The 24,871-nt window shown below is 29.8% G+C and overlaps 1 protein-coding gene across 1 annotated transcript in view; it reads right to left on the reverse strand.

Moving 5' to 3' along the window:
* The window catches only part of LOC107162698 (uncharacterized), a 564,476-nt gene that overhangs the window by 106,120 nt on the left and 433,485 nt on the right, over nt 1-24,871 (reverse strand). Inside the window, exon 3 of the mRNA XM_089218652.1 lies at nt 15,594-15,802. Within this exon, the coding sequence (XP_089074778.1) occupies nt 15,594-15,802 (209 nt within the window). The remainder of the gene's footprint in view (nt 1-15,593; nt 15,803-24,871) is intronic.

Below are 24,871 nucleotides of genomic sequence, written 5' to 3' on the forward strand. Positions count from 1 at the left end.
GCACATGACAATGTCAAAGAACAAGGAGTGATAAAACGTTAACGAATTGTGTTGCATATTATACGATTTATTATTATTATTTTTCTCGTACAATTATACGTGCTACGTAGCCTCATGCGATATTAATGTTTGTCACAATGAGACACGAAAACATGTCCCTTATTAAACTTAAACTAAGGAGTTTACGCTGAAAACAGCGTCAGCGGTCGTGAGAGAAATTCGAATCATGGAATAGAGCTGCGAGTGGTAGTGGTGGTGGTAGTAAGGAGCTTTGTGGTATACGATGATCAGACCATCGCGAATCAGACAAGCCGGCTGTGTCTGGTGAATAGACTGAAATGTCTGCGGACGGATGAACACAAAGAAAGTAGTCGTCATCGCCGCCGAAATCGGGGTGCAGATACGATAATCTCGAGTTAATCTCAACGTGAAACGACTGGGTATCAACCGTGCACATGCCCACATACCTGGGAGTAACTCACGTGTATTATACCATGACACAAAACATAGGAAGGGCGCACATAATACACCTGACCTGGGGTGCACGTGTTAAAGGAATTTTCTTCGGGACCGCGTACTCTCACCAACATTCTGCCCCAGCCTAACCCTTGCAACCCACCTTTTATAAGGCATCCTCATATTAGAACTAATATGACCAGCAAATTTCATTAACTCTGAATCCTCCACTACCAACCACATTATACATATACAATCATGCTTGGTTTGGACTATTCGTTTTAATGCGACGAAATGTTCAGTTAGTGTGCGCCACGCGTGTGTACGGGTACATAAGCGCACCTATAACTTCTTCAGTTTCATTTTCTCCTCGCAAACGGATAAAGGACCTGCTCACCCGACCATGTGATTGTGCTCGTCCGCACGTGACCATGAACACGGTAACATATAATGTTAATTTAATATTATACACAGCAAAACCGCCTCTAAGCGGCCGTCACGAGTCTTATCGTCAATCGTTAACACCACCACAAGAGAGCTTTTAAACTTCTTTTTCGGATGGCTGACTTCGATTTTCTGAGACCATCGTTAAACCAAAACCGTTTCATTTGAGTATGTTTTTTTATTGGCATGTACAATCGATTACTAAAATCATTCGTCAAGTTAGGTACAGATTCGAGTGACACTTTGCTACAATGATGCGAGACAACGCATTCGAAAAGTCTTATAAATCCGGATTAATGAAAATGACAACTCGGCGTGCATATATATTTACGCTTTAGAAGAATTTGAGAATGTCTCACTTCTCTCCGGGGGTTCTTGGTGCTGATAATGTAATCGATACGGCATGAAGATTGATGACTTCACGCGTTCCGCCTCATTTGTATCGATTGACTGGCTTATAAACTACTTACTGATATCGTGTTTTTATAAATACTGTATAAGTATTGTTCATGACCGTTAGCAAAACATTATTTAATTAACTTGAGTAATTCAGATGTAGAATATATATATACGAGTGGAAGATAACTATATCAATTTTTATTTATAATTATAATATTTGTATGTATTGCAACTCAATAATTTATTTTTCATACCGCAATTATTATTAATGTACTTTGGTTTTGAAAAAAAAATCACCTTTGAAATTCTATATATTTTTTTATACTTCATAAGTACTCTTTATTTGATTTCTTTTTATATTTCCATTTATGATTTACGCTTATGTCAGAAATATTTTTCAAAAAATTTGTGATGCCGCTAAACATACCGTAAAATGTTTGTCTAACATTTAATTTTATTCGGTATTTGAACGCTCGGTGGATTTCAATGGTCACCTATAGTAACCGCCGTGCAAATAGAACTTAAATCCCGATAGACGAGACTAGTTGGTACCCAAAAGTTTTTGGCTTAAACTTTTCAAACCACTATATAAATTGACTTATGTGTGAGGATGGAAATGAAAAACCAACATTTGAGAAGGTCAATATGGATTTCACAATCTGAGTCGCGGAACGAATTTAAATTGTCCGGAAAGCGAATCCTATGTCTTTAATCACGTAATCCCGTAGACCCGCGTATATTCTTTCCAAACACACTGCCACGGTCGGATTATGGGTAGACTAGCTAAATGAAAACCACACAAACTTGCTAAACCTTTCCAGACCTATATTATGCAGCGACATTAACAAGTGTAAGTTATACTAGGCCAAAATGGTGAAAAACAACTCCCGAATATAAACTATCGTACACAACCCATTGTACAATGTAACATTGTCTACCAACCAAAAACATAATAAGCTTAATAACAAAACATCGTAGTACGTTTGATTTAAGTTACCTACTTATGGCTAAGCGAATTTAAGACTAAAAAATATGCTTCAACTCTTTGCCATAAACATTTTCATTATTTTTATGTTCAATTATATTAATTAATATTGAAATCACGACAACATAGTTTTAACTATACATGTTTTCGTGAAAGTATTTATTTAAGTTTAAAGGAATTTCCTTATTTTATAGATTTTCAAAGTTTTAAATTTATGTTTACAAACTTTGTAATAAATATAAATATTTCATATTTTTAACGGGATAGAAAATGTATCGAAAATTAGACCAAACCATGTATTATTTATACAGTTTGTATAAAAAATGAAAATGAAAAATTCACAATATAATTTATTATTTCTTTTCGTGTGTACCAATTATATGATATTTATATAATTGTTATTTTAAAAACAATCCAAACACTTTAATAGGATTTTATGTTGAAAATTGTACAGATGATACAAATTCAACTGCTATTGAACTTAACGGGATAAAAAGGTAAAAAAATATGATTAAGTTTATTACGACGATCAAATGATTATATTGGCTAATACATAGACGTATATAAGAGAAGATGCTGATTGCACAGACATAACGAATTTTACCCAGGAAAGTAAAATTGAAGGTAACACGGAGATGCATCGTCATTAGGCTAGATCATCGTAACATTTACATTACGCGTCATCTAGGATGGTGATTAATACATTATTATAATAATATATTCTCGGCAATTTTATCACCAAATACTATATGTACACACGCATAATCAGCTTCAAACGGTTAGGTAAAGTATGTGTACTACTGGCCTCTAGATTGTATTGTATGTGTTTTGGGTAACCAAGCGCTCATAATGTAGTGTACTAGCCCCGACGCATCATCCACAGTAATGATACGAAATTAATTTGTAGGATTTCTGTCATAACTATCCGAGCTCAGTCCATATTTACCATACGTAGGTATACACAGTATCATTATGATCGCAAATACACTTTCTGTCACGCATACACGTACACACACACACACACACACACACACACACACACACACACACACACACACACACACACACACACACACACACACACACACACACACACACACACACACACACACACACACACACACACACACAACACACTAATCAAATGGCGCGGATTATATTATTATATTATTATCACACTCGGGCATATTCATACACCGTTTCATTTTTTCGTGACATTTCGTTCTTTCGTGGCGTTTCATTTTTGGTGACGATTTTTTTCTCCATCCATACCTCAAGAAAAAAGTTTTACTTCAATAAAATTACATAGTTTATATCCAATTTTAATCACCAGCAAGTTTTTTTTTTTTTTTTTTACTGAATGACCGTGAACCAAGGAAACTTGAACGATCAATATATTCCGATATAATTTATAAGCTCCCAATCAAAAATTAATGATGTGAAATAATGTAAAAGACTGAATTTAGATTGACAACAACTAATCGTTTTACTAACAACATTGAAAGGTATGGTATGTTAACCCAATAAGTAATATTTTTATGCGCAGACATTTTCCAAATTAATGTTTTTTTTTTTTTTTTTTTAATGTGTAATTTATGAAAATTAAACTTTCATTGAATAAAATACAATGTTTCCTAGTAAATGAGAAAATGTATTGTGCTACAAATATTTAAGATAATTTGAATTTTGAGTTCCAAGAACGCATCTAAATTAATTGTTTGTTCTGACACTGAACTTGTAATATCCCAGCTTTTATTTTTTTTCTTCTTTATAATATACATTTTTCTAAATTCTCGATTGAATTAAATTTACTTGCTTACCATAAATTTGATTTTTTATAAGTCGACACATAATATTATACTTAAAAATGTTTTATTTTTCGTAGAAATGCATTGACTGCCCCTTGAAGAAACCAAAAACTATTTCAATCAAACCAAAATCGTTACGTGTTACACAGTCTGGGGTTGTGTGAATGAAATAAGAGGCTGCTACAAAGCAATTGAAAATAACGACGACCATAGTTCAGTTTGGTCGATTTCGTATTTCGATTGACTTGTCAAAATGACATCCACCGTTGCCATCGTACGTGATTTTTTTCAAAATAATATAATACATAATAATACTATACTAATAAAGTAATAAAGCGAACGACAAGCAACTGCGACAGTCTTATGGAGACATAGGTACACGGTGCACCTCTATTTTATATTCTATTATTATCTATTGGATGAGACAAGGGCTTCATGGTAGGAAAGCTTTTGTTAAACAACATATTTTTTCAAGATGTTTTGAAAGATTCTTATACTATTTACGTATACGATCAGAAAGGAACAATAATAGTGAGAAAATAACAGGGCATCAGTTACTTTACGGCTGGACAATACTATACAACAATAATAATATTTCTGTCTGAGCGTGTTCCTCGGGGAAACATTAAGTAAAATATTATATTCGTAAAGGTATATAATATTATAACGTCATGTTGTCATCCACCATAATAATGGTAATAATATTATCGTTTAACGGATACCGCACTGAGATTGTCTCAATATTTATTATTTATAGTTGAACGAACGCAACGGTCGGTTTTGATTTTAAACTCTTGCGTTGTTTATCAAAAGATGCATAATCATAATTAATGAGCTTGGCGCAACATTACACGATAGTATTGCGTATAATCAAAATATTATTATGTATTGTATCCTAACGTTCAAACAAAGCCCGAGGGAATCTATGTTTGTATTTCACCGAGCGCTCGAAAACTATGGCTATATACTACCGGACTCGGCTTATTAAGTAAAATATATTGAATGTTGATACTATAAGCAATAACTGTCAGTGTTATGAGCGGTTTGTTTGCTGGAATCAATTTTTAAAACGCTTATAAAATATTATAATAATAATATATACGGCAAATATACAAAGCTTTAAATTCTTTGCAAAATTGAATACGGATCATTTTCGTTTCACAATGGCTAACATAATAATCTAAAAATGATTGACACTATCCATAATACAGGTTTAAGAATCTCTATAAGCGTATTCAAATCAAGCCGATGTAGCAGCATTTAAAATATTGCTGGAATACTATATCTTAAAATCCGTAGACTACTAAATGTTATAACAACAGCATCTAAAACAGTTCAAACTAACTAAAAATCATGGAAAATATTAAAGATGAACGAAATTTAAAAAAATAAATAAATTTCTTGCATACCTACATGCTGGAATAATTACAAGGGAAATCTCCTAAACCCCTTCCTTGGATATCCCAAATAAAAATTTATTCAGAAATAAATACTCTCCAAAAGAACAATACAACTCCTCACATATATAGACAATACTTTTTGCAGATTAAATGTAGGTATAAAGATTAAACTGAAATATACACAGATGGTTCCAAATCAGACAAAGGAGTTGGCGCAGCTGTGATATACCAAGATACAGTAATTATGGTAAGATTACCCAACGACTGTTCCATTTATACGGTTGAAACACACGCTTATAGTCCAAGCCCTCAATTTTATTAAAAATAAAACATACAAAAAGCCAAATTTTCAGTCACTCTTTCAGTACACTTATGAGTATCCAAAACTCCTTTATATAGAATGAGACTGCAATGACAATACTGAACCAAATATATATTCTATAAGAAGAAAGCTTTAGTATAAAAATAATGTGGGTATCTAACCACACTGATATCATATGAAACGAAAAAGCGGAAAAATTAGCAAAATAGGCAATTATATCAGCAGACGCAATCCAAAGCTAAGTGTGTTCAAAATCCGACGACAAACTGATGATTAAATATAGCATTCATTCTTGATATATGACAAAACAAATGGAAAATATCCAACACCAAATTAAATGAAATTAAAAATCATATAGTTCTATGGCACAACAACTCACTCAGAGAAAAGAAGAAGTGGCCATTAACAGGCTCAGAATAGGTTATACCAGTTAACTTGTGGTTTTTTGAAGAAAAAAGAAGACCCACCCTTTGACGATCAAACACATATTAAAAAATGTAGGAAGTATGAAACTCAACATAAGAAATACATTTAAACCTACCATTTATCGGAAAATCTAACCTTCAGAACTACTCAAGTGCTCGAATTCCTCAAGGAATTAGAACTCTTTAATACAATTAAAAAACATATTTATATAAATATATTAATAATTATTATAAATCTAGAATGTATATAACTAAAATCAACTTTGTATCTTTTATTATAAAATAAGTTTTAATCTCGTGTAATAATTTAATGTAGCCAATGGCCCCAGTTACCGTGGCAGTTATTTATAAATAATAACAATATAATAATATAGTAACAATATGTGCTAGCTCGAAAATGTACACGACAATTGAAATTCGACTTTGGAAATAATAATTTTTGGTACAATAAAATATCACGATGATTTTATTTATACCTACCAAGTTTATGCTGTTAAATTGTATAAAGTAAAATTATCGGCGTGGCGTGTGAATCGCGTTTTTTGTTTTTGAAATCATACACTTTTTCGTTTGTCGCTTAGACGATTTATTTAATACGTTGATTACTAAAACGTTTATTGTGAAACTTTTTGGTCGAAATTAAATGTTTGTCGTCACCGTGGTATATACATACGTGAATTTAAGTTCACCGAATGCATGCGGGTGTATATTGGTGTTTTATGGTGCCAAAATATAATATGGGTATAGAACATTGATCAATAATGGATTTAAAGTTTAGGATTTGTATCATTAAAAAAGTTTACTTAAACGACCCGAATTTTCCAATCTCGTAGTTTTCTCGTTGCCTGGTGAATAGAAACCCAGAAAGTAATTTTAAACTTGTTTGGAGACACACATACGACAAATGACGCGTGCAAGTTGAATGTCACGCCCTTGCCAGCCAGCCATTCGTACAACCATTCTACGCATCTGGTTTCTAGGTTAAATAAATTTTATTTTCTTAGAACTCGATCACATGAGGACAACCAATGTCCATCGATTTAAGTGTTAAAGTATATTACGATATATTATTTTACGTGAAAGACGTGTAGTTGTTTTCATTATGAAAGCTGAAATAATATATTGCATGAATCTTATCATTGAACTTATTAATCTCTCTTCATTATCAAACTTCAAATAAAATTCGTTTATCTAGTAAAAGTTTTTTCAAACCATACACGTTTTAAAAAGTCAGATTACAGATCTCGACATAAAACAGGGATTTGTATTTATCTATAAGACCTAATAGAAATTAATGGAATCATGTTTCATTTTTGTTTTTATTTTTTGATTAACCAAATAGTCTGTTTCTGTCTAGAGATAATAAACAAGTTGACTGAAAAAATAACATAAATATGAAATAATTATTAAAATTTATAACATCCGCACTCATAATTAATAGTTAGGTACTTACAAAATTTGTTTACATGTGTAGTAACTTGCCATGTTTGGAAACTTTGTTAAATAGTTTTTAAGACTTTATATACAGATATATTACTACTGTAATTAGTATTTTTAAAGTGGTGGGCACAGAATTAAACATGTGAAATGTGATAGATAATATCATTTACTTATTTATTTGGTACCTATTAATTTTTGAAATCAAAACCACTCAGAGTGTCTCCGACTACCCTTTTCCTGTCATCTTGTCTATGACCACGAAAAAATTGACCCATTATTGGTCACCAAAATTGGTCACACGACTCACCAAGAAACATTTCTCTGCTCATATAATATGAGTGATACGGTCTAGCGCCGTTATCGTGGAGAGAAACAAAATACGATTATTAGATAATAATTTTATACGCGCGGTGAGTTATATATATAATATATATATATATACATATATATCATGTACGGTACATGAATTATTTTAGTTATCGTTTTTTCTTTCGTCAATTTTTTTGACCAATAAGAAGAAATTGACAGAATAAAATCAGTCGCCAAAGATTTTCAAATATTACTACATAGTAATGAGGTATTTTCGAAATTAGTTGGTGAATACTATATTTGGAAAGAAAAAAAGATTCATCAGTAATTTCTAAGAATGCCATTGATGTATTACAAAATTGTGATGAAGACGTTTTTCCTTTAATAATTTAAATATTAAAATTATTAATTACTTTGCCTATTAGTAATTCTAGTTCTGAAAGAACATTCTCTTCATTACGACGTCTTAAAACATGGTCAAGATCAACAATGTGTGAAACACGTTTGACTGGACTTGCATTATTGAACATCCACAGGGACATAGACATCTATGTTGAAAAATTAATTCAACGTTTCTCCAAAAGCAAAAGAAAAATTCCTTTTGCAATTTGAAAACTATAAATAATAAGAAAATTAAGCTAATTTTAAGTTGTACGTTTGTACCTTTAAGGTAACCTAATTAGTAATCATCATTATCTTGATGTCGAAAAATATTAACATAATAAACCCTCATAATCTCTATTAATACAATTTGATTCCCCCCCCCCGGTAAATATGTTCTGGATCCACGACTGCATGTACCCCACACACATCTCACGCACATATATTGCACGTTAAAATCACCTAGACGTGATAAATATACACACACGAACGCATTATGCATATACTTGTAGTGTAATGTATATGTTTATCTTATCAAGTGTGTGCGAGATTGACGTTTGCAAACGCGTTTGTAACCGACACGAGCGTGGGAGCGATTCCCGAGTAGACACACCACTACCGCCGCCGACGTGCATCATTTGTCGAAAGAAAAGCGAACGCGAAAAGAGAATAATAATGCGTTGTTCTTGGAGATCATCCGTCACGATTACGTTAATATATTATTAATAAATTGCCACCGTCGTGTATTGAACGCATGTCTTAAACGGAGGAGCGTGTCTCAAACCGTTAAAAAACGAAATGGATTTTTAAGATTGGCGAATTGACGACAAAAGTTGTACTATACGATTCTTGAACGAGCCACCATGACCACCCGCCACTGCACGTGTCTGAAATTAGTTTTTACGCGAACTTTGTTGTGATACCTACATGTTAACGGACGATTTACTATAGCCAACGTAATGCCAGAATATCTCTTTTGAAAAAGTGAGAAAATTTCGGATAAACACGGTTTACAACTTGTCAGGATTTATAAAATTTGTAGCGGCGAATCAAAAAATAAAATGCATTTCCACCAATGAAAGTAGCCATCTGTTATTTTCGGAAAATTATTAAGAACACAATGCGGTGACCCTCAGATTCCAAGTAAAATAGATAAAAATAAATCAATAAAGTTTAGTATTATAATTATATTGTACCTAACGCGAAATATTATATTCTTATTTATTTTTATTTGTTAGATAAAGAGAATATAGAAATGTAAAGTATTACATGGAAGACTTTGCTCATAAAGAGCTCGTTAAGAGTTATTATATTGTTAACTCATGATAAAAAATATGGACTAACAACTAAATAAAATCAGGTGTAACAATTAAACCAAAGTACCCTTATGAGAAATACATTTATATACTATATTAAAGGTTATCATTAAAATGTGACGATACTCGAATGATAAAATTAAATATGTGCATTAAAGTTGAAAATACCGCAAATTCAGTCACTAGAAATCAGGATTACAGAAAAGTTTTCTTAAACCATCATATTATTTTGTATACCAACAATATATCGACAAAGGGTTAAAATGGATTAATTTTGTTTGGCATCTTTTAAAATAAATTTATAATAACAAAACTTTTGAAAATAATTATTGAAAGAAAAAGTCCGAGATAGGTACACCACACAACTTCGTAATATTTATATTATCATTCAGAAAAGATTTTATATATATATTTTATAAGCCACGAAAAGTAAAATTTATTTTTAAAGTATTACAATTTGTTCGCTCTTTTTATTTACACTAAGATAACTTCAGTAAATACTTATAAAATATTACACTTGAACACGTATATTTCTGATTTCACAATATAAATGTGAATTTTCAAACTTTTAATGGTATTATATTCTATTATAAAAGCTTATAACAAGAGCGATTGGAAATTCAAATAAAAAATAACATGGTAACATAGAATTGTTTAAACATAGATTCTCCTATAATTATACATGTTATACCTAATACCACACAGTGTCTAGTTTTAAGTATAAAAAATCCAAGAGAGTGAGACCGTACAAAAAATCAATAGTTTGAGATTATTGTAACAGAAAAAAAGACTATAAACGTCCGATAAAAAACTAGCCAAAAAAAGAAAGTATAATTGGATCTTAAAATTATTCTAATCGATCGACCGTCGGATAAAAACCGCTTGTTTATTTTTGTATATATTTTGAATAACTCGGTCACCAAAACTTTTTTTTATTATTTTTCCATTACGGTTTTGTTTAATGCCTTATTGAACTTTTTTATACCATTCGTAAAATAAAAATAAATAAATAAATCGAAAAAGTGGGAAAACCAAATCATATCGCTTAGGTAGTAATTTATTTAGTGTCTTATAAAAGTCTAATTAAACCGATATTTAATGCTCCAAATGAACTCAAACTCGCGTATTTATTTTATATTTATTTATATATTTATATATTTAGTTTTTTTTTTTTTTGTCGTCATTATTGAACTGGCTAAAAGAAGTTAATTTTAATCCTTATAAGAAAAACAACCAGCGCAATCTGCGGTGACGCGGCTGAACCTTTAAATCATCTCACGTTTCGTCGACGAGTTTTACGTGTTATAAATTCGATTATAAATCGAACAATATTCTAAAATATCGCGTTTACTGTCTTATACAACTGTACAATATTGTTCACACATTATAACTGTGAGTTGTATTATATCTGGACTGAAACCAAATAAAAAAGAACCTAAACAATTGAAAACTCACATGATACAAAAACTTCGCCAGTATTCATCCTTATAGATAGGTTCATTATAAACTGAATATTAAGATTTACTTTTTTTATTTTTATTTTAATTAAATATTCTCTATAGGTAATTTCAGCAAATATTAGTATACTGTAATCTCGAAAAATTAGCGTAATGGAATAGACATTAATTAACAATTTACTCGATTTTGATAAAGTTAGTTGAAAATAAAATTAAAACAGACATATTTTGCTTGTACGGGCCGTAATTAATATGCTATATATATTTAAATAAAAAAAAATATATATAATTAAAATAGGTAGATTTTTAAAGATATTAAAATATTTCATTTATAAAATATTGATCAGTTACGAACCTATATCATGCGATTCAAAATATATTCTTATTTTAATGAATTAAAACCTATGCTGTTATTTAATTACCCAGCTAAATACACCATACGTTTTGGTAAGCTCGTATAATATTGAGTTACAATAATAATCTTATAGACCACAATATAAAATTACCTATTCAAATTCAAAAAATATATTTAAGTTGAAATATATATATATTGGATTATACCACTAACGTTCAATATACCTTTAGTAGATTCGCAGTAACAGAATTTTTCACTAGTTATATTTTAAGTGGATATTAGTATTCCAAATTAAAATTAATGAAATGAAAATAAATAATCATTGAAAATCGTATTATTATAAAAAAATCCCAAGAATGTTATAAAATGATTGAAATAAAATACTATTATATTATTTTCAACCTCAGTTTTTAGTTGACATATTTTAGTAAAATATTTATATAATACTTAATTTAATATTGCACATTTTATTACTTTCAAATGTTATAGTTATATTATAACTATAGCTTGAAACTGAAAATATAATCGCAAATACAATATGAACATTTTTTTAAAAGTTATTTGTGTTTATTAATAATAAAATACTATTCCATATTTCCGTTTATTTAATAACCTGTACCATAAAAATGTAATTAAATCTTTAAATTATATTGATCTGGAATCCTACGAGTTTGTCTCCAAATAAATATACGAAATATACGTACGGCTCACTATACGGTATGACGTTTATTAGACTGAAAAATATCATTTATATTTTACATTATAACATTAATGTTAAATTCATGACATTAGCGTACGTAATAATATTCCGTCGTTTCAAATACTGAAGAGTATAAGAGTAATAATGAGTTGCAGTGAACAGAAGTAGTATTACTCGACGATTACGTATTACGCTGCAGGTACCTACATTATAAATTTATTTCATCTACCTTCATCATAATATCGTCGCCGTCGTTCGATTTAAAATATAGTTTTATTTTAGTTTACGAGCATAAGTTGCGTGGGGTCATAAATCGTTGTACGTACGAGATTCATGATCGCACACGAGTTGAATACTATTTGATTTCCCACCACGGCACGCTCCTATACAGTTTGTTTTTGACATATTTTGTACCTACGCTCATACGGTTTTCAGTGACTCTCCAAGCTGACTCACTGGTGTGTTAAAGTCGTTTTCAAGAATTTTCGTATCTGGAGACACTGTTTGGCTGACGTTAGCCGGTTTTAACGAGATGTTTGAGAGTGAGTTTATTATTTATTTATTTTTAACAGTGATTTTATATATATATATATATATATATATAATGTATTCGTCTATATATAATATTATATAATAACGTGTTAAAACGAGATCTAAGGGACAAAAAAAAAAATATCCAACGTGTGACGTAAATCGCCGACACCTGCCAATCAACCAAAGATTAGACCTGTATATAATGACAAGCTCTAAGATGGTGGTGACATTTCTATCATCTCTTTTATGAAAGTTTTTAACAAATGCTAATATGATATGAAAATAATAAGTCATAGATTATTATTTTCGCCTTTTTTCTTTCATTTTATTTTCACCATCAAAAACGTTTAAAATTCTTTTTTCACCTACTAGAAAATAAATTTTAAAAATATTAAAATTAAATTTTAAGGCATAGTAAAATATCTATTCCTTGTAATACATATCCAATTTAAATTTTTAATAAATACAAAATATATAAAATATTTTGAGTGGAAGTATGCTGTCGTCAAAATTTTTTAAAATTGTTTTATTTTAAAATACGTCATAAAATTAGGGAAAAACAAAAGAATCATTTCAAAAACTAATTTAAATTATCTAAATTTCAGAAATATTTCTTAGAACTTGTATAATATAGTTATTATTTAAATATGATTTATATGATATATAAAAAAAATAACTATTGAATGAATCGATCAACTTAAGATAATGTTTTGTTAATAATTAAACAAAATCTTAGTTTATATATCCTATATTTTAGGAGTGAATTATTAATATAAACTATTAAGGGTAATTAAATATCTATATAATATTAAGAGGCATTAACCAAATTTAACATCCTCTGCAAATATTCTGTCCTAAATTATGTTTTTGGCCTATTTTACCTATTTACGATATCATTCACTGTTAAAAGTTAAATTATGTTTGAGTAGGTTCATATTATTATTCGATAACAAAATATACAACAAAAACTTTTTATAAACATGAAAAAGATACACAATATTAATTTACATAATACCTCGTTATCGAATTAATATATTTTTTAGTGTTAAGTTGGATAATGACAGTGTCTTATACGAGTCTATAAAAAATGTTTTAATAAAGTAACACTAACTGTAATAGCGACATAATATTGTTGGTAAACATTTTGCATCAATAAAAGTACTTTCACATAAAACACACAAAAACCATATTAAGGATTCATTATAAATTGCAATGCTAAGCGTTGAAAATTGATAGAAATAATATGCTCCAGAAATGTTGTCTTACATTTAATACATTATTTCTCGAAATTCAATCAAATCACAAGACATAATATTATAATTTAGTTATGCCGGCGTTTTGTATAGGCAAATCAACTACATCTATGACAACTAGTTTTTTAGTAATCTTTTTAAAATCGTATTTATTTACACTAAAACATTAAAACATAACATTATAAAATTCACTTATGAGTTATGACTAATAGTTGTGATTAAATATATAACATATTCAGACTAAAGGTGTATAATATCCATTTTAAAAATATATAAGTTGTAGTTACTGCAAAATGCTGATTTTTTTACGAAAAACTTTAATTTTATTTATTTTTGTCAAGATAATAAATTCAGATTGATATAGATTAAAACAATATTGTAGAATAATGGATCTTAAGTGGTAGTAATATTTTTTTTTTTTTCACATTAAATCTCTATTTTAGATTTCTTTGTAAAACATCTTAATGCAAATTATATGTTTGAAAACGCGACCAGGTACCTACTCAATTTTTTTAATTACTGTTTTATTTACAAAATAAATATAACTCAAAGATATTCTGTATTTTTATTAATTACGAAAATTATTGGTTTATTTTCTTAAAACTTCAATTTAATTTTAATACATAAATAGATATTTTATTTTTATTTTTATTTTTATTACAACAAAATATTCTAGCTTCAATGTATTATGTGAGTGGAGATGTAAAATTATTGCTATTTTTATAAAAAATATAATACAATGAATTGTTTTTACACCAATAGAAATGATTGTTTCTGACTGTAAGCTAACTATTTTTACGAAAATGATGTGGAAATGTATTGTTTGTAGTTCTTTTTTTTCTTTAAACAACAGTTATACAAAAAATATCTTGATGCCGAGAGCATTCTTAGAACATTGTTTTTTTTTCATCTAAATTACAATCGTTGACATAAAATACACCATAACTACCTCAAACTTTACTAATGGTGTGTCGAGTTTGCAAAATCAAAAACAAATTATTTGATTTAATTAGTGTTACTGTCTATAGTTAATTGTTTAATATTCGATAGTTTTAAATTGTATTTATGTAGAAAGATGTAATTGAAAACTTTAAAACGTCACGATTAAAATTGTAATTGTATGTCATAAAAATGTTAGCTTTTATTTTAGCCAACGAAATTGGTTAAAAAATAATCACACAATGACGACACCAAAATGAAAACTGAGATCGTGTGACAGTAGTCGGGCATATCCTTTCTTCTCAAGTGAATCACGTTGGGCATAAAATTCTCTACGGTATTTTGTGTGTTTATATATACAAGTAAAATAATTTGATCACGTTTCTTTGGTAACACGTATGGTCTCAAAACCTAATAAGAAGTCCTGTTCTGAAAAATTCATAAAAATGGAATAACATTGCGTTCACTTTGGCGTGACTCATGCAATATTTTTCCTACATACGACATTTTATAAACATAGATAAAAATATCAAACGTGTAACACGACGTGAATATGTGGATAGTTTTCAGTGTTAGTCCACCCCCCAATGTCTGTCCAGTGCGATATGATTTTTGACTCCAGAAATACGTTCAGAACAAAACTACAAAGAAATAACCTGTAGGTACTTACCAATTACTGTTAGGTTGAGTCGGGAGTTTCTGGTTGGTGATTTCCGAAAGTCTACTCGACATCTGTAAATTCCGGCATCCATTTCCGATACGTTATCGATGGTTAACATAGCCGGTTCGGATAACATTCGGAAGTGTGACCTGCCTTCCAACGACTCGTCCTTCCAATGTGACTTGTTAGGATCTGTAAACTTGCCTCGGATGTCCACGCTGTGAAATTTATAAAACACAATTAATTATTTGATCTAAAAAAAATATATATTTGGTTATACAATGCTAAACTAACTAAGTACCCAATTTACTGGTACTTAATTTAATAATCTTATCAAAATATAAATATTATCATACGCTTCGGTTATCGTAGTCAACGGTTACAATTATATATACAAGTCGGAATGTCATACTTTTAATAAAAATTGTACTTGAAAAAATAAAATATAACTTTATTAAATATATTACTGACTCCTAGAATTTCTTACGCTACAAAGAGAAATCATCAGAAATATGGTTTGCCAATTGAATCAAATAGGTAGATAAGGGAAATATGATGGCTGCTTTCCGAAATCAATAAAGTAATGAATCAATTAAAAGAAAACGTGTACATTTGAGAAGAAAAAAATTAACTTAGGCTGACACATTTAAAAAATTACTAATCTAATGATTAGAAAACTAATATTCACTATCAAAACAGTATGTGTTTGCACCACGATACTTGATTATTTTTTAATATTGAAAAAATCATAAATTTAAAGAATTTATAGTTTTACCTCTGTGAATAATATTTGATAAAATACTTTTTTTCACTCTTTTACGAAAAAAAAAAAATCTGCCGTGTTATTACATTATGTGCATAAAAGTTTTAATTAAATATCGTAATGCAATATTTTGTCGGTTGGTTTATGGATCCTAGATTTATCTACACAACTAAACAATTAAAAACATACCCATACACAGTTTATTTACTGGATGGGTAATAGTGTATTAAACATTAATTATATTTATTCATACTAATTATTATTTCATGAAAGAGTAAACTATTTTTTATGATAGTCAAAACAAGAGCTTATAATATAAAGTCAGTAAGTACAGATTTATATGTATGTAAATACCTATTAAATTATTGATTTTGAGCTGATTTTAATAATCTATATAAATAAGTCTATAATTTCTTCTATGAAATGGTTTCTAGAAAAATGTTATATTCCTAGATTTGTAAGTATTTATTTTTTTTAAACTTAAAATAAAATATAATTAATTAATAAATATAGACAAAATATATCTAATTACGTTATAATATTATTTAATTGTTAAATAGTATGTTTTTAAAATAAGTACATCATGTGTCACTTTTTAGTAAAACTTTTCAAAACTAGAATGTGTATGTGGTCTAATAAATACTCGTATATCAAAGATTAAATGAAAAAAAGTAGCCTTTGTTTGCACAAATTCGACAAAATTACAATAAATTTATGATTACTATTACGATTCGTTTGCACACAGTTTATTTTTCCTTCAAAAAATATCGTTTGTGCAAAATGCTCATAGAAAGCTTCAACTTTCACTTGATGTTCATGGATGTTCGTAATTGGGTAATTGTCACCATATAATTTTTTTTATTTTTCATTTTAATATAGGTTAAACATAATGTGATGTAAAAACGCAATCAAATGAGCATAATCTATCAAGTATACCAGATAGTTTAACAGATTTTTAATTTGCATTTGGATTCTCAATTTCTTCAAGTGATAAAGACAACAAACTGAAAATAATATTTTAGCCATTAACGCATGTCCATTATATTATGATTATACTATTAGTAACAAACAAATAGATTTTACCTATCCAAAGAAACCAAGATTGGATCAAATAAAAACATAACATACAATTTTACTTAAGGAAAAATTAGTTGGACTGAAAGGAAGAGCAACGATGAAATTCTCTAAATAGTAGAGGAAAAAGGAAAAGAGAGTATTACTATCCATCATTAGATCAAGAAGCAGAAAACTTATTGGACACTTATTGAGACATAACCCTTTCATAACCAACATAATGGAAGGAAGAATCAATGGACGCAAAGGAAGAGGAAGACCGAGGAAGACATTCATAGTAGAAATGATTGGACTGGCTGGATGTAGCGGATATTTACATATGAAGACTCCGGCATTGGAGAGAGATGAGTGGACATTTTTTTTCTAACTATGGCAAGGCTAAGCCTTTAGAAAAGAAGAAGAAGAAGAATTTAGTATTTTACGAGTATATGCGTATAAAAGCATTGTCATTTATTATCGCCCAACCGTATGGTTATTAATTCTATATTTTTTCGTATCCAAAAATAACGTATGCCAAGTGATTTCAGCTTTGCATGTCATGTAATTTCACACCAACGTTCTAACGCTGAACAACCGCAGTCTTATCAATTTCTATTAAACCTCTGTGCATTCGTGTCGATTTACAGGTTGTATGGCTGATGAGAAAATGCTACCGTGTCAAACTATTAGCAAAAGCAAAATATGACAAAATATCCACGTTAGTTTTAATTAAATTTATCATTGTTGAACTAAGTAGTTTTAAGCATAATATTTTCTGCTTAATACCTTTTTCGAGTCCAAAAATAATTAAGAAATAATGAACCCAACAAATTGGAAAGCAGTTTTAAAATTCCCAAGCCACAGTAAATTTATTACATAATATTAAGAAAATATGCACTTTAAAAATGTTAAATTGAATAAAATAAAATTTTGTAATAAAAACTTACAGACAATTCGATATTGTTCAAAATAACATGAATGTAAGTAAATTTACATTCACCTTATGAAAAAAGTGATTTGGAAAGTTACAAATTTTTATAAAACTGATAATGTATTTATTTTCTTTACATAAAATTAAGAGGTGAATAAGTCAATAAGTATTTTTAAATTAAAAAAAAAAAAGAAGAAAATAAACAATCCAACGTATGAATATAATAAAAGTATAAAATGAATACTAAGTCAGTGATATAGTATACCTAGGTATTTTTTAGTTAATAATAGGATTGTCGAGCTATCATTTAACAAATATATTTTTAGGTAAGTTGCATGTGCTCCATGTTATATTTTAAAATTAGCTTTTCTACTTTTATTGAAATTTTTTATAATTTTCTTAATTAAAACTCTAAATTTGTATTAGTTGTCTAAATTTGTGTATGATCCAACATACAATATGAATACATATATATGATATATAACAGTGTTTGTTAAGAATTTAAAAAAAAATATAAGAATTAAAATCATAAACTAAATAGCAAATATTTATGAAAAAAATTGTTCCATGTATACCTAATATTATTATAAAAAATATACTCATTATATTAATTTCATAAAACGTTATTAATGTTATTATATTTTAAATATCTTATTCATACAGGGTCCAAGTACAACGATTACTGTTTAAGGGCTTGACCATAAGATTTACTATTATAATGTGTACATGTTTCTACTTCCCAATTTATTGCATATTCTACGAAATACTAAAATACTGTCTTATTCCTCTAAAAAGGGATATAAAAACAAAAACATTTAAAATGATGTTATGATTTATACCTTTACACCTATTTTAAAATATAGCAATGGCTAATTAATACTGTACATCATAAGACATTACGTATGGCGTTGGATTGATATCCGTCTATCCTTAATAAGTTGAAAATAAATTGAATTTATGTGGCAAGTCGCTCGTTACAATTTGAAAATATTTGCTTGAACATTGTTTCATAATAATGGTTAATAAATTCCTAAAATTCAACGAAAAGTTAACAAGTTAACTATTCAGGACTGTGCCTCTCGGTCGTTTGTCATTGAAAGTCGGTTGAACGAAATACTATGCGAATCTAGCTGGCGCCCAAAGCATAATTTTAGTTTAAGCATACGGAAATCGCCTCAAATCACATGAGATGTTTAAAATATGTATCGTCTCGAGATTACTTTTTGTCGTTTAAAGCAGAAAATGTGTACCTTCCCACTAAGTTATATGTGTGTGTGTGTGTGTGCGTGTTGAACAATGATTTTATGAATCCGTCGTACGACGCTATATGTATAGCACTTTATACGTAATATTATAATAATTTATTATACCGTTATACGTTGTAGTCGCGGCTTAATGTTACATACGCAGGTTTGATAGGAATTTCGTGTTCGTTTAATAATACAATAACAACGATGTCGATAATCATTCGTATCGAGTGCCAAATATCGTCGCGTTACCGGTTCGGAACGAATCGAATTATAAGACCCCACCCGTTGGGGGTGGCGGCAAAAAGGTCGAGAGGATTGGATGTAATACGCGTCATCCAATAAATCTTTGCAGAACGATCGTCTCAAATCGGCAAACACCGTGTTCGGGCGCAAAATATGCGTCCAAATACACAATACGTGTGCGTAAACGTCGGCCGTGTATGTACGCATATCATTATCATTGTTGCGTTTAATTTGAATTGCCACCGCGGGACGGTTGCCAATGAGCGAAACCAATACAACAAGTGTTGGAAGTTATTGCCACTCGATGGATGCCCCTCGTCGTGTCACCCTTCGTTGGTCCGTGATACGAATATAATAATAATATATTAAGTTGTTTCCCGCACACGTTTTCTTGCCAAGAAAATCCATCGTCTACACCCCACACCCCCAAGACTACTACCATAGTCAGCTAGACCGTATATACACACGCATATATTGTATATATCGCACGCATATATTACTCTATCGAACAAGCGCACGCAGAGTTATACTACGTCGGATTACTATACGCTAGGATCGATAAAACAATACTGTTTTACACGCACGTATTATTATTATTAGTAGTAGATACTACTGGTACTAGTAGAAGTTTTGCACAGCGAATGACGTTCGCGAAAAGTAAAGAAAGTAAATTATATACTGCTCAAGCCCACGTGACTATATGAGAGTAACCGGGTCTAAAAATCAGGTAATTTTTTTTTAGTGGGTAGTTTTGATGTTTTTTAGATATATTACAGTTATAGTTTTTTTTATGTAAGTACAATGTTATAGATATATGACTGGTACCTTACGAAACCACACCAATGCAAAACATGTGGAGAAATACTCTCAGCCGAACCTACATGGATATCTGATCAAATCTCCAAATTTATGACAACCTCCATGAAGCACTTGGTCCTGATCCAGCCAACACAGAAAATATTTTGAAATATTTAAAACTACCAATTTATATGATATTGCACAAATTCAAAAAAACATGTTAATCCTTTTTTTATCATAGTCAATAATCTATATTGTTGTGGCTTATCTAAATAAAAAAAAGTCTTGCACCCACATTAACCTCGTTTTGTTTATATTTTAAATAAATTAGTTTTAGACCTATGAACTGTATTCACCATATTATTATAAGTAAATATATACGAATACATAAAAAAAGTGTGGGTGTGCGATATAACCCATTAGCCTTCTTGAAATATAATTCATTAGCCCAGTTAAATTTTCAAAAGTACAGCAATCAACTGAAAAAAATCAGTGTACCTATTTAAATTGTAAAAAAAATTGTTTTTCAAATATTTTAACACTGTGGAATAATTTTTAATTTTAAAACTGAATTAATAATAATTCATTGTTCGCTATGGTATATATTAAATGCTTGAAAATAATTAAGCAAAAGTCGTGACACAAAATTTACTATCTTATATGACGTGATGATATATACCATTGAAAATTCACATTTATATTTTATAGTAATTTTAAATATTAGAAATAACAATGTAATTCATAGTTTTAAAATTACAATAAGGTATGTGATAAACTTTTTTTTAAAGTCATTCAATTAAAGTAAGTTATAGTTAACATTGTGATGTCCTGTTGACGAAAATCTAATAAAATATTCGTTAAATTCCGTGTTGGTTGTGATTTTAGGTATGACTGAACACGAAAAAAATCAATTTGGTCAACAATACAGCCAAACATGGCTCCGGCTAATACCTTTAGAGAATACTTTTAAAAAGTATTTGAGTTACTAAAATACATTTTTTTTTTTTAAGTATTTAAGATACTACTCAAATATTTAAATTTTATAGTATTTCAAATACAACTCAAATTATTAAAAAAAAAATATTTGGAATACTTTTCAAATACTTTTGGTTTTTAAAGTATGTTTTTTTATAACGTAGGTCTTATAGACACAGTAGGTTTATGATAATTTTTATTTTACTTATTTAATAAATGTTTACTAAATTTTATAGACATAATGTTTTAAAAATTCAGTATTATGGCCAAAATTACTCATCTTAAAACTTTAAGTAGATAAGTAATTTTTTTTTATGTAATTACTTCACTGTAAAAACTTAAATTACACCTTTCAACAGACAGACAAATTGACAAACTACTCAACTACCAACTATTGTCTAAGTATACTCATTACACATACCATTAAATTAATAAATAAAACGTCGCATGCTTACAGCTATATAGTGGACCAATCTATATCATACCCGTAATCCCGCGTTATCATAAAGGGTACACATTGTGTTTGATATTATCACAGATCAAAAGTTACCTATCTAATAATGCAAAAGGAAATATTGTTATTGAATTTCTATTTTTAGAAATCTTCAAGTTTTGGCTAACATAGAAATTCAAAATATTAAGTAAAACTATTATTAAATTATTGTAGTTGACACTTGACAATCATATTTTTCCAACAAAATATTTCGAATGAAAAAAAAATAATTGAAAAAAAAATTAAAGTATTCACACAAATGAGTATTTTATACAAAAAAGTATTTAAAATATCATTAAAAATACTTAATGCTTCAAGTATTTAAAAATGTATTCAATACTTAAATAGTATTTGAATACATTTCCTCAAATACAGGACTGCTAATAACTATAAAGACAATAAACCATAATATTATATCGATAGTGGGTAATGTCACAAGTCGAGTTGTTGTATGAATGGCAGGTTATACAATATAGTAATACAAATATACAAATTACAAAATATAATAATTTATATTATATAATCGTATTTTATAGATCTAATACTTTATTATTGACTAAATTCGCCAACGTTTTGGCTGATGAAATCTGTCACGTTTGACTGATAAAAAAAAAAAAAAAAAAACACCTAATAAAATCAAACACCATAATATAATCTCATCAAACGCATATTAACAAACATTATAGAATATGTTTTATACATAGGCAAACATGAGCGTTCTGAGCTGAATTTTAGTTTAGCTGAAACTAATGATCTTTTGACAAAATAATGCGTTAATTTGTCTTCCGAGTATTGCTCGACCTCAACAATTTGAAATATTCATTAACATGTCTAGATCTATCTATAATTAAGTCAATAAATAAAATTATTCATAGCAGAAACCCACCATCACACTCAGAAGTAATTTAACGGCACATTGTGTTTAATTATAATATAGAATATACGTCCAGCCCTTACTTCTGAAGAATTAATAGTGAAAATTGTAGCATGCTAACCGTTAACTATTTCAGACTTCGAATGGAAACGAATATGCTCAGGCATACATAATATACATAACATATAAATCAATATTTTTACCTGATGAGCATGATCTTTCATGACTACCGATATACTCGTACAATTCAATAAATGTAAATTGTATGGACTTCGGAAGAAATCAATCTTGTAATAGACATCGTATCGATGAGGTTATGTTTTAAAAAAAAAATGAATTTTTTAAGTACTTTTAACACGTTCTGGAAAACTCCATGACACGATTGAAGCCTTTTTCTCCAAATTTACGCATATGCGAGTAGGCAGTTTCTAAATGTTCTAAATGGACAGGGGCTGAGCACTCTTCGAGGCAAGCCATTCGTTTTATAGCCACCACACTCTGGACAAACGGATCCCGTTTACCTTTGCTCTCATTTTGGTTGAACTCGTGACCCCAAAATCGACTAAAATCTGCTACCCAGAGAAACAGTTGAGGGATATAGTATATGCTTGCACGTGACGACGAGTATTTTACGATTTACGGCTTATCAAAAGATTCACAATATTTCGATCGTGGTCATAATATGTGTGTACACGACTCGAGAAAAGTTTTGTCCGTTTTTTTTCCACTTTCAACCTTCCACTGACTCACCGAAACCACCCGCTAGTGTTCGTTAACGTGTTTTCTTTCTTGTTTCACCCGGACACACGCGCGTAAGTTCTTACTATTTGTTTGGGATGAAACCACACGTAATGACAACTACTATAAGTGTAGTTTTTCCCCTTCCCTTATAGTTTTTGATTCACGTCATTTTCTCCGTGACCGTATACTTTTACTCTATTTGACGCGTCATCTATAATATATATATATATACCTGTAATCTACCTTCATAGAAATATCCCAGCCTGTCGCCAGTCCATACACGCCCACACACCCACAGACACTCACACTCACACGTGCACGTAACGACTTGTATTAAAGGACAAATGTCCAAAATGATCGGACACCACCGACGATGGCGGTGTGGTTGCAGAAGAAAAACTTTTGTATACCCCGCACCCGTACTCCGGTCTCCGTGAAACGATTCCCGCGGGCGACGTGCCCTCGTGCCGTGGGAGAGAAGAAATTCTATATATACCTCGTGGAAAAAAAAAGTTGATTAATCTCTAGTCGTGGTAGGTGTGCGCGGTGTGGCCTCGCCCATCGTCTTTGCAATAATAATATAATAATATATATATAATAGAATAAAAGCCCAGTTCACGTACAATATTTTACGTGCCTCTCGCCACTGCCGCTGTCGCCGCTATATATATAATAATAATAACAATAATATATATATATATATATATATATATATATATATATATATATATATATATATATATATATATATATAACGCTGTTCCCGTTTCCACACGCACAACCATCCTTTTCTCCGCTCTCCTTTACCCGCTAAGCGAATCGTCCCCGGAGTCCCTTTTACCCGAAGCACGGATAATCTTCTTATTTGCGCTGGTTTATTATTATTGCCGTTTTTCGTGGGGTTAGTGTCTCACTCACCTCATCTCTCGCACTAGTCGCAGCAGTATCGGTGGTGGACTAACCGAGATAATATTCCGGACGTGTCATCTTTTACTCTTACTTCCCCGAACGACGGCGCGTGAGTATAATAAAAGGCAAATTTTATTTGCTTTTTTCTCTTATGAAATCCATTTTATTCTTCCTCTCCGTCATCTTCGTCATAGTCTGCGGACGACGATGGCCGAATTTATACGTAAACCTAGGCAGCGAGGATGTTGGGACTACTA

Source organism: Diuraphis noxia, unplaced genomic scaffold (assembly GCF_037042655.1).
Source record: "Diuraphis noxia isolate RWA-SAM2 unplaced genomic scaffold, SU_Dnox_SAM2 contig0001, whole genome shotgun sequence".
In the NCBI taxonomy this organism is placed as follows: Eukaryota; Metazoa; Arthropoda; class Insecta; order Hemiptera; family Aphididae; genus Diuraphis; species Diuraphis noxia.